At 41.4% G+C, this 14,195-nt stretch overlaps 1 protein-coding gene across 5 annotated transcripts in view; it reads left to right on the top strand.

Annotated features, from left to right (window-relative positions):
• ABCD3 (ATP binding cassette subfamily D member 3) overlaps positions 1–14,195 on the top strand; it is a 49,214-nt gene that overhangs the window by 1,117 nt on the left and 33,902 nt on the right. For all 5 annotated transcript variants that reach the window (XR_014565400.1, XR_014565401.1, XR_014565402.1 and 2 more), the window contains exons 2-3: positions 12,854–12,887; positions 13,877–13,975. Coding sequence is in view for 2 of the 5 variants with exons in the window: in XM_083743390.1 (XP_083599516.1) it covers positions 12,854–12,887; positions 13,877–13,975 (133 nt within the window). In the remaining 3 variants the exon portion in view is untranslated. The remainder of the gene's footprint in view (positions 1–12,853; positions 12,888–13,876; positions 13,976–14,195) is intronic.

Genomic DNA, 14,195 nt, shown 5'->3' with positions numbered 1-14,195 from the left:
CATTATGCATTTTATATTCTGCACAATACTATGTTGCCTTGAGGTACAGTCCATAAGGCAATGTTTGAAGAGAAGTATTATATATTGATATGCTATGAACAATATTTTATCCAGTGTTAAAATACAATAGTAGCCATCTTTTGAAAGTGAAACACTTAAGACCTTAAGCATTCTCCATCCCTGCCCCCTGGTGCATCACCGTGATATGCAAAAAAACTGATGTCCATGTGTCTAGGACATCATGTCTAGGAACAAATTTCCTGTAGACAGTGGTCCTAAGAAGGGGATAGCATTGTAACAGTAAATTATTTTAGAAGATGATAATGCCTTTTTGGATGCTGGTGTGCATTGTTACAACTGAGATACAACATATGCCAGGAGTGGCAAAATTACTGGCACAGTGTTGCAGCAGGGATGTGTTTTGCTCACTGCCCAATGCTTATCATGTTTGCTTCATTATTGATTATAAGTATTTCAAATGATAATAAACTTATGAGTGATGTCCAATGTTCATCATACTCAGAGTAGACCCACTGAAATGAATGGGTGGGGTATAAATAATTATTAATAAAATTAATATTATCATTATTATTGACTTGTCCATTGACTTTAATGGGTCTACTCTGGGTAGGACTAATGTAAGATACCTTACTGTGTATGTGCATGTATGATTAAACAGACAAGTGTGGGATGCAAAACAATGAATTGTAGACTTGTTATGAAGATAGTATTACTATTTAAGATTTGAGTGCCTGGACCGTAATAAGTGTTAATATATATCAATGAAGTGACATAATTTCTGCCCAGAAATTTACACAGTACAATGGTACCTCGGGTTACATACGCTTCAGGTTACAGACTCCACTAACCCAGAAATAGTACCTCGGGTTAAGACCTTTGCTTCAGGATGAGAACAGAAATCGTGCTCCAGTGGTGCGGCAGCAGCAGGAGGCCCCATTAGCTAAAGTGGTGCTTCAGGTTAAGAACAGTTTCAGGTTAAGAACGGACCTCCGGAACGAATTAAGTACTTAACCCAAGGTACCACTGTAGTTGGTTACTTCAAGACTGGATTACTGCAATGTGCTCTGTGTGGGGCTTCCCTTGCACTTGATTAGAAGGCTGCAGTTAGTGCAGAATGCTGCGGCACAATTGCTGACAGGAGTGTGGCCTTATCAGCATATAACATCAACATCTGTACTCGGAGATCTGCATCTGCACGGGTGGCCAATTTGCTACTGGGCCAAGTTCAGTGTGTTCCTATTAGTATATAAAGCCCTTTGAAACTTGGGAGCAGCTTATGAGATTGTCTTACCCAACATGGGCCCAATCAACTGCTTTGATTGGCAGAATTGGCACTACTACAGGTGCCACATACTACCTGTTCCACATTTGTAAGAACTCAGTTGTTTAGTCTGGCAGCACTTAACACTTTGGAACTCCCTGCCTATTTAGATCAAGCAGGTGTCTTCACTGTACTCTTTTCAGCACCTGCTAAAAACATTCTTGTTTAGATAAGCCTACCTAGATGCCTAGAAAGTTGTGGTGATTTTTGTCGAGTTGCAGCTCGGCATTCAAGGAAAAATCAGTCTCACACCATAGTAGGTTCCGAAATATGGCCGCTCCTAGGGCTCATGCAGCACAGCTTTTATTGTGTGAAATCAGAAAGATACAAAATACAAGCCAAGCAATTTGTTCTAGCAAGCAGATAAGGACCTTCGCACTAGATCAGGCCATGCCACGTTAGCCAATCATATAGGACAGCACGAGCTGTCCACGCACTGTTCATGCTCCAAGGATGCTTCTAGCTATGAAATCACCCTGTAACAATAAGAACCTTGCTTATGCTCTCATGTACAAGCAATCATTTTCCCACAGATTTTAATCTGTTTTAGTATTTTAACTTCGTATGTTTTTAAGTACGGTATTTTATTTATTTATATTTGAGGGGTTTTTTTTCATAATCAAGCAGGGTATAGATTTTATGAAATCAACAAATAAGAATATTGAAAACTGTGGCAGATGTAGTAAGCTTCATGAAGCACTCTGCAAGTCCATGAAAAAGTTAACTTTTGAACTCATACGTTTAAACTTTCTCGTCTCACCTGTAGAAGCAGAAACATATCTATATTCTTTGTAAATGCCATATGGTAACCTTGTATGTCCTGGTATAGTATAAAAATAGTCCCATTACCTCCCATTTGCAAGTAGTGTTTACTTATATGAACATTTGCTTGAATAAAATAACCTTATTTCTACACCAGAGCCAGTTTGCTAAGCTGATTTAAGTGCCAAACTGAAATAACATGCAATCAGATGTTGTAATACAAAGTCCAAAGTAGGTTGCCATATACTTGTTTACATCCTCTCTTCGGTAACTGAGACTCTTCTGCTTTTAGAAGCTAACAAACTATTATTACTATTATTATTAAATAACATTTAATTGGGTATCATAAACAAGGAACATAGGAACAAAAATAATAAATGTAGGAAGAATAAATAGACCAAATATTCTCATGCCATTTGTATATCACAAAAATAGCATAATAAATTTGCAGTAATATTTGCAACATATGGTTCATTATTAGTGGTCAGTGTATAAGTTCTTGGTTTGTGAATTGGTTTAAACAAAAACAAAGGAGGGAAAAGTGGAGGTTGGAATTCCCTCAATTAGTTCAGTTTCTAATTGGACCCATTGTTTTGAGGTATCATCTAAAATAAAGTGGATGGCATGTCTTACTTGGTTAGCAATAAAATATAGTTTCAGGTTTGGGATACCACAGCCTCCTTCCACTGTGGGGAGGTACAGGAATTTGGCATTTATTTTGAGTCCTTTGCAGGAAAAAAATAAATGATTTTTTTTCTGCCACCTTCATATCTGGTTGAGTGGGATCCAAAGTGGGAGTCATTGGAATAGAAATCACAGTTTTGGTAGGATCATCGTTTTTACCATTGCTAAACTGTTTCTGAGGGTAAAATGGGTGTTGCTCTATTTTTTTCAAATTTTGAAGTATTGTCTGCCATGTGGGGGGTTGTTTTGTTAATACAGTCTACTAAGGTTTCTTGTTGCAATTTTTCCTAAATAGCTAAGCGTTGTGTGACAGAGTCTAATGCAGGGGTCAGCAACCTTTTTCAGCTGTGGGCCGGTCCACCATCTCTCAGATCATGTGGTGGGCCGGACTATATTTTGGGGGGAAAATTGAACAAATTCCTATGCCCCACAAATAAGCCAGAGATGCATTTTAAATAAAAGCACACATTCTACTCATGTAAAAACACCAGGCAGGCCCCCAAAATAACCCAGAGATGCATTTTAAATAAAAGGACACATTCTACTTGTGTAAAAACACGCTGATTCCTGGACTGTCCGTGGGCCTGATTGAGAAGGCAATTTGGCCGCATCCGGCCCACGAGCCTTAGGTTGCCTACCCCAGGTCTAATGCCTGTGTGTTCTGTGAATGCTTTTTGCATCTTAGGTGGTACATTGAAACATAAAGATTCCAATTTTGAGAAGTTAACCTGCAGGCCTGTTAGTGTTGCAAAGTTGTTAAGATCTTGAAGTATGGCTGCTCCCGTGTTCAAGAGGTCAGGTGGGTCATAATAATTAAATCATCAGCAAATAGCCCGATCATGCAGTTTAGTTTTTCAGTTTGGACTCTCTTAATGTCTGGTGGTATTCAGAGGCATATAGCTAATGGTTCTAAAGCTAGGATGAACAAAAAGGTAGAGGGTAAACAGCCTTTCTTTGTTACCTGTCAAATCCTTACCAGGGATGAATTTATATTGCTTATACTATTGACATATACTATTGTTGTACTGTGTGTTTTGTATCTATGGACTGCAGTAAAGCTGTGTGTGTGTTTATTCTTACTGTGGCAGAAGATGCAGAGTGTATTTGTTTCAAAATGTGTATAAATTTCGGGTCAATTGCAATTTAGATAGAACTGCCAGCAAGTAGTCCCATTCTAGGCAGTCAAAGGCCTTGAGAATGTCCAAAGCCATGACTACCAGTGGGGAAGTTGTCCATACCACATTTGATTATGTTTAAAAGTTTTCTGATTGGTTCATTGATGTTTCAATGGGGGACAAAACCAGCTTGGTCTGGGGCTATTTGTGCAAAAATATATCAATCCTGTTGACTAGCACTGATGTAAAGATTTTGTAATCCTGGTTAATCAGAGATTGGCCAAAAAGATTCTACCTTCTGCTGGTTTTCAAATGGTTTTAGGATAGTTGCAATCTTGGAGTGGTACCATGTTTTGGGGAGGGGTTCCCTTCTCATTAGGTTGTTAAATAGGCAGCCCATAATGTAATAATGTTTCTTTGAATTGTTTATAAAACTTGGAAGTGAAGCCATCAGGTCCTGAGCCTTTATGTGGTTTTAATTTTTTAATAATAGTCAATTTCTTCAAGGGAGATGGGACTAACTAAAAGGTTTTCTTATCATGAGTTAGTGAAGATAATGGGTAAGTTTTGTAAGAAATTATGGATATCATTTTTTATTTGGGGATTGTGTGGTATATAATTTAGAATTAAAGGAGGCAGCCCAAGTCGAGTGTGTTTGTGTGTGTGTCCATCTTAAAGAAATAGGAATTGGTATATTGTGAGCCATAAATAGTGAAAGCGAACTGCTGAGTGTCAGTTCTTATATAGAAAATGGCTATTTCCAGTCAAAATAATAATGGACCCAAGTTGTCAAATCTAAGGCTAGGGATCCCTCCCATAGCCTTTAGTACCCCTACCACACTACCTACAAATTATTGATCTGGATTCAGGGTTAGAAAGCAAACACCTTTTCTGCAGCAGAAGGGCTATCATACAATGGCTGCCCATAACACTAAACTTTTGTTTACCTGACACAAAGGTTTAAAGAGACATGTGGGATCTTCTCTCCCTTGAAGAAGATAAGAAACAGCTTGAGAGGAAAGGATGTGTGTTGTTTGTTGTCCTTCTGGCTGGAGGAAAGAGGCACTTGTTACTGGTGAAAAGATTTGTAGGTGCCTACATTAGGACACCTGTTCTAATTTGTTTGCAATGTTTCATCCCAATTTGATGTTGACTTTGATTAGAATGTTGTGCAATTTATTGTTAAGGGCTTTATAGTCTGTATTACCAACTCTCCTGACAAGAGTTTGATCATGATTACCGAGTTCCGTGGGTGTTAAAATGGTGATGCAAACTCAAGCAAGCATATTAACCTTTCCCCTACTGAAAGGAATTTTGCTTGGTTATTACAGTGTAGGAAGTTTGATATTGGTGAACATGAGTCATTCAATAAACTTTACTCTTTGCCCCAATGGTGTTGGGGGAACAAGGTGAAAGTTGAGGACAGACAACCTGAGCAATACTGTTGTGACCAGCCTGTAAATAGTAGCATTGCATTGTATATGTCCTTGAATGTTTGCAGGTTGCATGTTTCTGAAGCCATTGGGTCTTTCATTTTACTAGAAAAGGGGTGGGGAGCCTTAGGGTTGTGTGTCTGGCCCTCAGGACCCTCCCTAGGCCATGATCTCTTCCTGGGGCATGCACCCTCTTCTATGGCCATAACCCCCTCCTTGCCTTCACACCCTCCTTGAGTGATGGTCCTTGAACTGGAATGTGTCCTTGAACTATCCATACTATCCATTGCTTGCCTGAATGAAGCGTGTATGTGCGGGTAAACCTGACTTTTGTGTGTCCAGAATGTAACCTACCATACAAAGGTAAGAGTCAAAGACATTCCCCCCGGAAGGGTTTTATGCGGGAATTTGGCCCTTCAGCTGAAAAAGTTTTCCCACGCCTCCATTAGTGCTAGATGTTCCATGTACAGATCGAACTGTTTAGGACTGTCATATTTCAAAAAGTGAAAATAATCCGGACACAAAAGTTTGGGGGGTTGTTGAGCTTATAGCTGTATGGTAACCCTAGAACCGTTCTAACTGGGTACCTGTGACAAAGGATTTCGGCAAATACTTCAGATGATTTGTGGAATGGCGTGAGACTTCCTTCTTCCTTAAGGCGTATGAAAACTGAGTCAGTGAAAGGGAGAGTTCACTTCTTGTCTGCTATCAGTAAGCTTAGGCCTTAGCTGACACTTTGAAGACTCTGGCTTTTTTCTTTTTTAAAGTGACGGTCGCATTCCACTTCTCTCATAAGAACATAAAAAGTGTCCAACTAGGTCAGACTATGGCATGGCTTGCACAATGTGGTAATACAAACCATGGCTGACTGGGACTGCATGTGTGTGCTGGCTTCTGGAGCAGAACTTGCATCCTAGTCCTTTTAGTTCAGCTCAGTTCATTTTATTTATTTCATAAAATTTATGTACCGTTTGATTGTAAGAAAACCCTCAAAGTGCTTTATGAAAGGTAAAACAGGAAAATCGGGGGGAAATTGCAACCCTCCTTTAAAACATACAAAAGTTAAATACTAAAATATATTAAAATGACATCAATGTTCTCAGCATCTGGGTAGGCAGGCACTGAATTGGTCACTTATTGGTATCAATAGGCAGGTAGTTACAAAGTGCAGGTGCTGTCACACTAAACCAGAGGTTTTCAACCTTTTTGAGTCCACGGCTCCCTTGACAACTAAATTCTTTCTGAGTCACCCCTGTGCGGCTTGGGAGCCCAGTTATGTCACCCCTTTACTGCACAACTGGCAGCCTCTCACCCTTTCTTGAATACCTTTCCTTGTTGAGTGCTCCCTCAGCCTCCTCTCCCCTCCCCTGTCCTTGGGAGACCTCTGGGCAGCCACTGCTGCCACCTCTGGTTTCTGAGCTGCCTCCCCCCCCCCCCCGGCCCAAAGAGAGGTGCTCCTCACACTGCCCCATAGGGCCTGGGGCTTGTCTGTCCATTCCCAACAGCAAGGACTGGCTGGCTGGGGTCGCTTGCCCATTTGCTAGCTTACTCCGAGGCCGCTTCAGCTCCTGGCAACCAGCACCCCCTGGCCAGCCCAGCGGCACCATTTGCGTGGGGAGCTTGTAGCTAGGGCTGCTGCAACAAACAGCTGTGCAAGCCTTTTGGAGGCAGAGATGCAAGGGCATCAGAGGAGGGAGGGAAGGAAAGAGAGACAGAGGCTAGGGTTGCCTGTGGCACCCCTGCCCATCATCCAAGGCACCCCAGGGTGCCACAGCACTGTACTAAACAATTGAGTTCTTACAAATGCAGAACGGGTGCTGTGTAGCACCTGCAGTAGTGCCCGTTCCACCAATCAAAGCAGTTGCATGATCAGATGTAGGGTGGGGCAATCTCGTAGGTAAAACTGTCCCAAGTTGTTAAGGGCTTTATAAACTAATAGTAACACTTTGATTTCTAAGCCAAGGTTTGGCTTTGCATGTTGTGCAAACCTGGGACTGTGGTTAAGCTCTCTCCTCAGTCACTACCTGCCACTAAAAGCAAACCTCAGCTACTGCTCGTGGTTAAGGAGGAGAGACCTTAACCATGATCCAGGAATTTATTTATTTTTTATTACGCATTCAGTCAATGTAAGCTAAGAGGACTGGAGAGAAGCAAGGTGATTGCAATCGCCTCCTACAAACCCCATACATTTGCACCAGTCATGGTTTGGCTTAGTGTTATGTGTGGATGCAGTCCCAAGGTCCATCTAGTCTAGCATTCTCTTTCTTGCAGTCAGGTTCTTTGGGGAAGTATACCTGCAGGCCATGAAGGCGACCGTGGTCTCCCCTGTTGTTTGGCCTCAGCATCCACTCTCAGTCACCATTTTTTTCTGGGCTAGTAGCTAGATTCTTTGTAGTGCTGAAAAGCACTCCTGCATTTTCTTCCTTTCACAGTCTCTCCCAAAAGAATATCATGAGACTTGACTAGCACAGAGGTCTTAGAACATAACTTGCACAAAGGCCTACTGTTCGCTCCTGTGGCTTAATGTTGCATAAATGTGCGGCTCTGTAGCCCAAAAGTTGTATTGTGCAGTGGAATACAAAGAGAGAACAGGGAAAAGGGGAAGATAATACAATTGTGGTGAGAGTCAAGTTATTATAGTCAGGACTGCAGCTTTTTCATTAATCAGTTAGAACCAATGATTCAGAACAGGTTGATCAACTAAAAATGCGCTCCCAGTCAATTCTTAATTCAAGTACTTATAAGAACTGCAGGTGCCAAGTGCTGTCTTGAAAGAGCCATTCCTTCATGTATGAGAAAAAATGTGTTTGTTGTGGACATGCGCAAATCACTGAAAAAGAAAGCTTTGCTTTTATTTAGAACTATTTTTGTTGTACGTAAATTTATTGAGATTTTATCCATTGACTAAATTCAGTCAATTGACTTAAGGTTTTTCTTTAGCTGGCTCACAGTCCTTGTTACAGTGGTTTGTGTATTTTAGCACATTGTTTTCCTAGCTTTTTAAAGTGTTTTAGAAGCATCACAAAAGAGGTTTTTGGAGAGTAGTAAGTACCCAACAAGGACAAAATATTCCCAGAAGAAAGTGTTGAAGGAATTTGCAGTTGTGGGCAAGTGTCTTGTGTGTACTGTTCTGATGCATAAATCTGTACACTCATTTGCCTGCTGGCAGAAGAAAGCTCTTCTAGGTAAAAGGTAATGTATTACCTTATTACATTACCTTTGCACTTTGATTCCTGTACTTGGTATGCTACACAGATGGAAAAGGAAATGTGGTGGAGCAGCCAAAGGTGTACATTGGCTATCGTAGAACGAAAATTGTGTTTCCTTAATATAAAAAATTGCTAAAAAGAACTGTATAACAAATTGCAACGGCCAGTGCCAGAAACAGAAATGAAATGTTTTGGGGTTCTTGTTTTTTTTAAAAATGAACATGCTTCATTTTGTGGAAACCCGGAATCATATATAGGCAGCTTCCTGTATCAACACTGGTATCAAATGCAGTGTCTCATTGCCCCCCTACCAGTCCAGCCACTGGCACTCAGGGTTCTAATTTCTACCTGGCTATAGCAACTAGGGTGGAATTTGTAGGAAAAGGAGAGGAAATGCCTCCACTTTTTTAATCCTTCTTCCTCTCCCAGGAACTTTCTAAGAAGAGAAGGGAGGGGAGAACTATGGTAACAGAGAGAGTGACCCGATACCACCTGCACAAACAGTCCTGGGAAAGGGCTTTGGGAACATCTTGCCACCTTGCTTCCAATCTCTGGGAAGGATTAGTTGAAGGAGACCCTTGGGACTTTGGGAACCCTCACCACTTTGGGTCACCTGTCTTAACAGACATAGCCTCTGATCAGCAGTGATGTTGCGCAGTGTCACAAATGCTTATAGCTTGTGCTGCAGGCACCCATGCCCAAATTTAGATGGAGAGGATGGAGTGTCTGGGACCAGCAGAGATGGTCCCGCATAGTACTGGTCCTGTATTACTTTATGAAGCAACTGAGCCCTGTGTTGCTAGGGTGGTATGTGGTGGGCTTCAGTGTGTTGCAGGATGTATATGAGTTTCAGTGTGGAGCAGTGTTTTAGGGGTGCTGTTGGGGATCTCAGTGTAGGGCAGAGTTGGTGTTCAATGTAGGTCAGAGTTTGGGAGCGTAGGTTGTGGCCAGGGCCAGATTTAGCTTTGATGGGGCCCTAAAGTACTGAAGGCAATAGGGCCCTTTATATGTCAAGCTGTCCTTTGTCAACAACAAATTGTCACTGTTTTCTGTGTTGAATATATGCTATATGGTAATTTATGGACCTAATAGGTCCATACACAATGCATAACACTGTTACTGTATGTAGGTTTTATTTTATTTGTTTTTTATCTTATATTTTGGAAATGTACATCCAGTTTTTCCCCCTTTAAATTTTTTTGGGGCCTCACTATAGCTTGTTTAGCTTATACATAAATCCGGCACTGGTTGTGGGGTGTGGGCACCTCTAGTGATTTGATTTCTTGAGCAACTAAACACATGACATCCAAACAGAGGTTGGATGGTCATCTGTCATGTATGCTTTAGTTGAGATTTCTCCATTGCACAGAGATCCCCTCTGTGTCCCTTCCAGGTCTATGATTCTATCTTACATGTATGCATTGCCGCAGTCATTCTCTCACCCCACATATTGTGAAATTAAATACTGGAAGAGAATGGCAATTTTTTCTTGGCAGACCTTCCTTGGGGAGAGGAACTTTTGACTGTGGTGTTCACTATGGGATGTGGGCATATGTATATGGTTGCAGTATGAGTGGGCTGCATGCATGTGTGTCTATTGTAGATGTGGTTCTCCCATGACAATTTGTTAAGTTCCTAAATGTTTCCACAGACCCAGAAAGGTGGTTGAACCCTTTTGTAACCACTGTACCACTCTGTGATACAGTTTTTCATGATACAGTGGTACCTTGATTTAAGAACAGTCCTGTTTACGAACGATTCGGTTTACGAATTCCGCAAAACCGGAAGTAGTGTCCCGGTTTGCAAACTTTACCTCGGTCTAAGAACGGAATCTGAATGGTGGAAGGCACCAGTGGTGGGAGGCCTCATTAGGGAAAGCGTGTCTCGGTTTAAGAACGGTTTCGGTTTAAGAACGGGCTTCTGGAACAGATTAAGTTTGTAAACCGAGGTACCACTGTATGTACATAGTCATTGGACATAGCATCTACTAGGTTACTCTGTCTGCAAACACTTCAGTCCTTGCAGGATTTTAGCTTTACTTTTGCTTTCAGCCATGTGCAACACCTTTTTCTAGAACTTTTTTCATATATTTTAATGGGGCTGGAAAACCTGAATAATTTGAACCACTGATCAAAACTTCACGAAACCAATGGCATTCACTCCCACGGGAAGCAGTGATAGGATGGCTTTCAAAGATTGGATGGCTTTAAAAGAGGATTAGGCTAATTCACGGACAATAAGCTGTCCATCATCATCATTTTATTTGTATGCTGCCTTTCCATAGTTAAAACAATGCTCAAGGCTACTAGCCATGATGGCTACTCTCTGCCTCCATGGTTAAAGGCAGTAATGATGGAAATCCCAGGAAGACAGTGTGTTGTTGGACTTGGGTTCTGCTGGGGGGTTTCCCACAGGCATCTGGTTGGCTGCTGCGAGACTGTTGCTCGACTAGATGGGAAGTTGGTATGATTAAACAGGCATTCCTCGCGTTTTTTTAAAATTGGTACCAAACTTCCAAGTATTGTGCCCTTTGGTAGAATTATAACTTCTGGCTCTCTCTGGAAACTTAGACTAAAGACCCTTTAATGGAAAAAAAGGCCTTCCAACAGCTATACAGTGGTACCTCGGGTTAAGTACTTAATTCGTTCCGGAGGTCCGTTCTTAACTTGAAACTGTTCTTAACCTGAAGCACCACTTTAGCTAATGGGGCCTCCCGCTATGCCGCTGCCACACGATTTCTGTTCTCATTCTGAAGCAAAGTTCTTAACCCAAGGTACTATTTCTGGGTTAGCGGAGTCTGTTACCTGAAGCGTATGTAACCCAAGGTACCACTGTATCTTGATTAGCAGTGTAGCCTTATATGTGCAGTACTGTACCAAGAAGTAGATTCTACCAAGTCCAATGGGGATTTCTCCCACCTACAGGAGTATAGGATTACTGCCTAAACGGGAGTAAAGGATCTCATTGTGTTCGTAACTGAGTTGCACATTGTAGGCGACGTTGTCAGAAATAACCTGTGAACTGGTGCCACACCTAGTGAATCAGGTTGTACTAGAATGATTAACCGTGCGTCTTGTACTTTTATTCCTTTAAAGAGTACCTCCATAATTCCCCCAGGCAGGAATTTTAAGTTACAGCTAGTGCTGTTCTAGCCTAACCTGTCTGTCCCTGCGCATCATGCTCATACACACGTGTGGATGCTGGAGTGGGGGCAATACCAGCAGGGTGTAATTTACAGAGATAGTAAATGTCCCACCCCAACTCTATAATCTTTATATGGAACACATAAATGCTTATAACATGTGAAGAAGGGCTGAGACATCAAAGGAACTTTCAATGCTCAGTTGTCCAAATTATTTTTCTCATTAATAACGTTGATCTTTGTGTGTGTTCTTAAGTAATTTATAAACTTCCCTTAGGTATTCATCAAAATCTTTGAGCATTCTATTGTAAAGGCTTCTTTTGGATCATAGCTCTTGGATAATATATATATATATCCAGGGCAGGGGGGAATATGGCAATAAAAATTACCTTTCTGCAAAAAAACCAACAACTCGACAGTGCTAATTTATGCTTTCTGCCCCCACTACCCTGAACACGATCAGGAGACCAACTTACCAGCCACATTGTATTTCGTGCCCTTTTTTGCCCTGCAAATCTCACCTATTTAGGCTGATAATGCTTATCTCAAGACTTCCAATGTAGGACCATTAAAATCCAGAAATATTATTGCAGCTGTTTATGCCAATTTTGTAAAACTAGACACTGAAGCCCATATGAATCCTGTGGTCGCTTCTGATAACTGTCCACCTGAAAGTGTGGGGTTCAGTTTTCAGGCTTCAATACCTTTTTAAAGAATAGACTCTTTCCTGGTAGTAATGGGAGTTGTAAGGATGTATAACCCCCCCCCCCCCAGTCCAGCCCAGGAGCAAATTAGAGCAGGGTGTCTGCAGTACATGAAGACAGGAGAAATAATGTCATTGACATGAAAAAGTTTCCAGTAGAATATTTGGCCACTTTAATGTTGCTAGCTTTTATGCTGAATAATTGAATTTTATACTGGAATTACATACCTTGACAAAACAACAAAACCACCAGGGTGGCAAGGGGGAATGCATAAACGATGCATTTCTCCTGTGGTTGAAAATCAGCTTCTGTATGCCTTGTGCTAAACTGCTTTCATTTCCAAAAAACTGCTGTATATTACTACTCTTGCGCTACCTAGTTTTTGATATTTTTATATGATGTCTTTTGAATAACTTTTCTTCTGAACCAAGAAAGTAACTAAAATAACTCTTCTGTTTGCAGAAAGAAAAGTGGAAAAACATTACCTGGCAATGAGGTGAGTCTTACTAAATTTGGCAATGTTAATGCAGATCAGGCATCCCCAAACTTGGCCCTCTAGCTGTTTTGGGACTAGAATTCCCATAATCCCTGACCACTGATCCTGTTAGCTAGGGATGATGGGAGTTGTAGTCCCAAAACAGCTGGCGGGCTGACTTTGGGGATGCCTGGGATAGACTGCTTGCTTACTCATGGGTTGATCTGATGAGTGCTTTAGCCCGCTGCTTCTTGAAGTAGAACCTTCTCCAACTAGATCCTTTTCAGCATTTTATTGGGTGTTCATTGGCCAGCAAGAATCTTATGCGGTAACCTGGAGCATCCAAGTTACTGGATCCATTCATGAGTAAGCACTGGTGACTACAGGCAAACATTTTCCTCTTTGAAAAATGGAAGCTTATGTAGTTGTTGTTGTTGTTTAGTCGTGTCCGACTCTTCATGACCCCATGGACCAGAGCACGCCAGGCACTTATGTCTTCCACTGTCTCCCACAGTTTAGTCAAACTCATGCTGGTAGCTTCGAGAACACTATCCAACCATCTCATCCTCTGTCATCCCCTTCTCCTTGTGCCCTCCATCTTTCCCAACATCAGGGTCTTTTCCAGGGAGTCTTCTCTTCTCATGAGGTGGCCAAAGTATTGGAGTCTCAGCTTCACAATCTGTCCTTCCAGTGAGCACTCAGGGCTGATTTCCTTAAGAATGGATAGATTTGATCTTCTTGCAGTCCATGGGACTTTCAAGAGTCTCCTCCAGCACCATAATTCCAAAGCATCAATTCTTTGGCAATCAGCCTTCTTTATGGTCCAGCTTTTGTAGTATTTCGCAGATTTAGGGTTCCAACAGCAATTCGTGTAGAATGGTTTGGCTGTTTCAAAGTGATTAAAATACAGTTGTGTGCATGGCATCTAATACTGTGCTGTCAGTTGACCAATATGGAATGCAAAAAGAAAACAGCAAGATAATTGTATTGTGCTATCTTTTCATGTGCAGAAAGAAGTCAAGAAAGAACGAGCTGTAGTAGACAGAGTATTTTTTGCGAGAATACGACAAATCCTGAGAGTTATGGTCCCTAGAACATTTTGTAAAGAGGTAAGCTGCAAATGAAGAACGATCAACCTGTCTAATTATGTTGCTTTTACCTGTCACCGTGATTCTAATAATCTGATCACTTTCTGATGTCATTTATATCAAACTATTTTCCATGCAGCCTTTTCAGTTACCAGAATTAAGTTGGGCTCAGAGTAATGGCTTACAATATGTATTTAAGCCTCAAATTGATGGGTTTCAATACACATTATTTCTCATATAT

The sequence above is a fragment of the Podarcis gaigeae genome, assembly GCF_964106915.1.
Source record: "Podarcis gaigeae genome assembly, chromosome: 6".
Lineage (NCBI taxonomy): Eukaryota > Metazoa > Chordata > Lepidosauria > Squamata > Lacertidae > Podarcis > Podarcis gaigeae.
The sequence above is the reverse complement of the archived record's forward strand: the minus strand, read 5'-3'. Positions and strand labels throughout refer to the sequence as shown.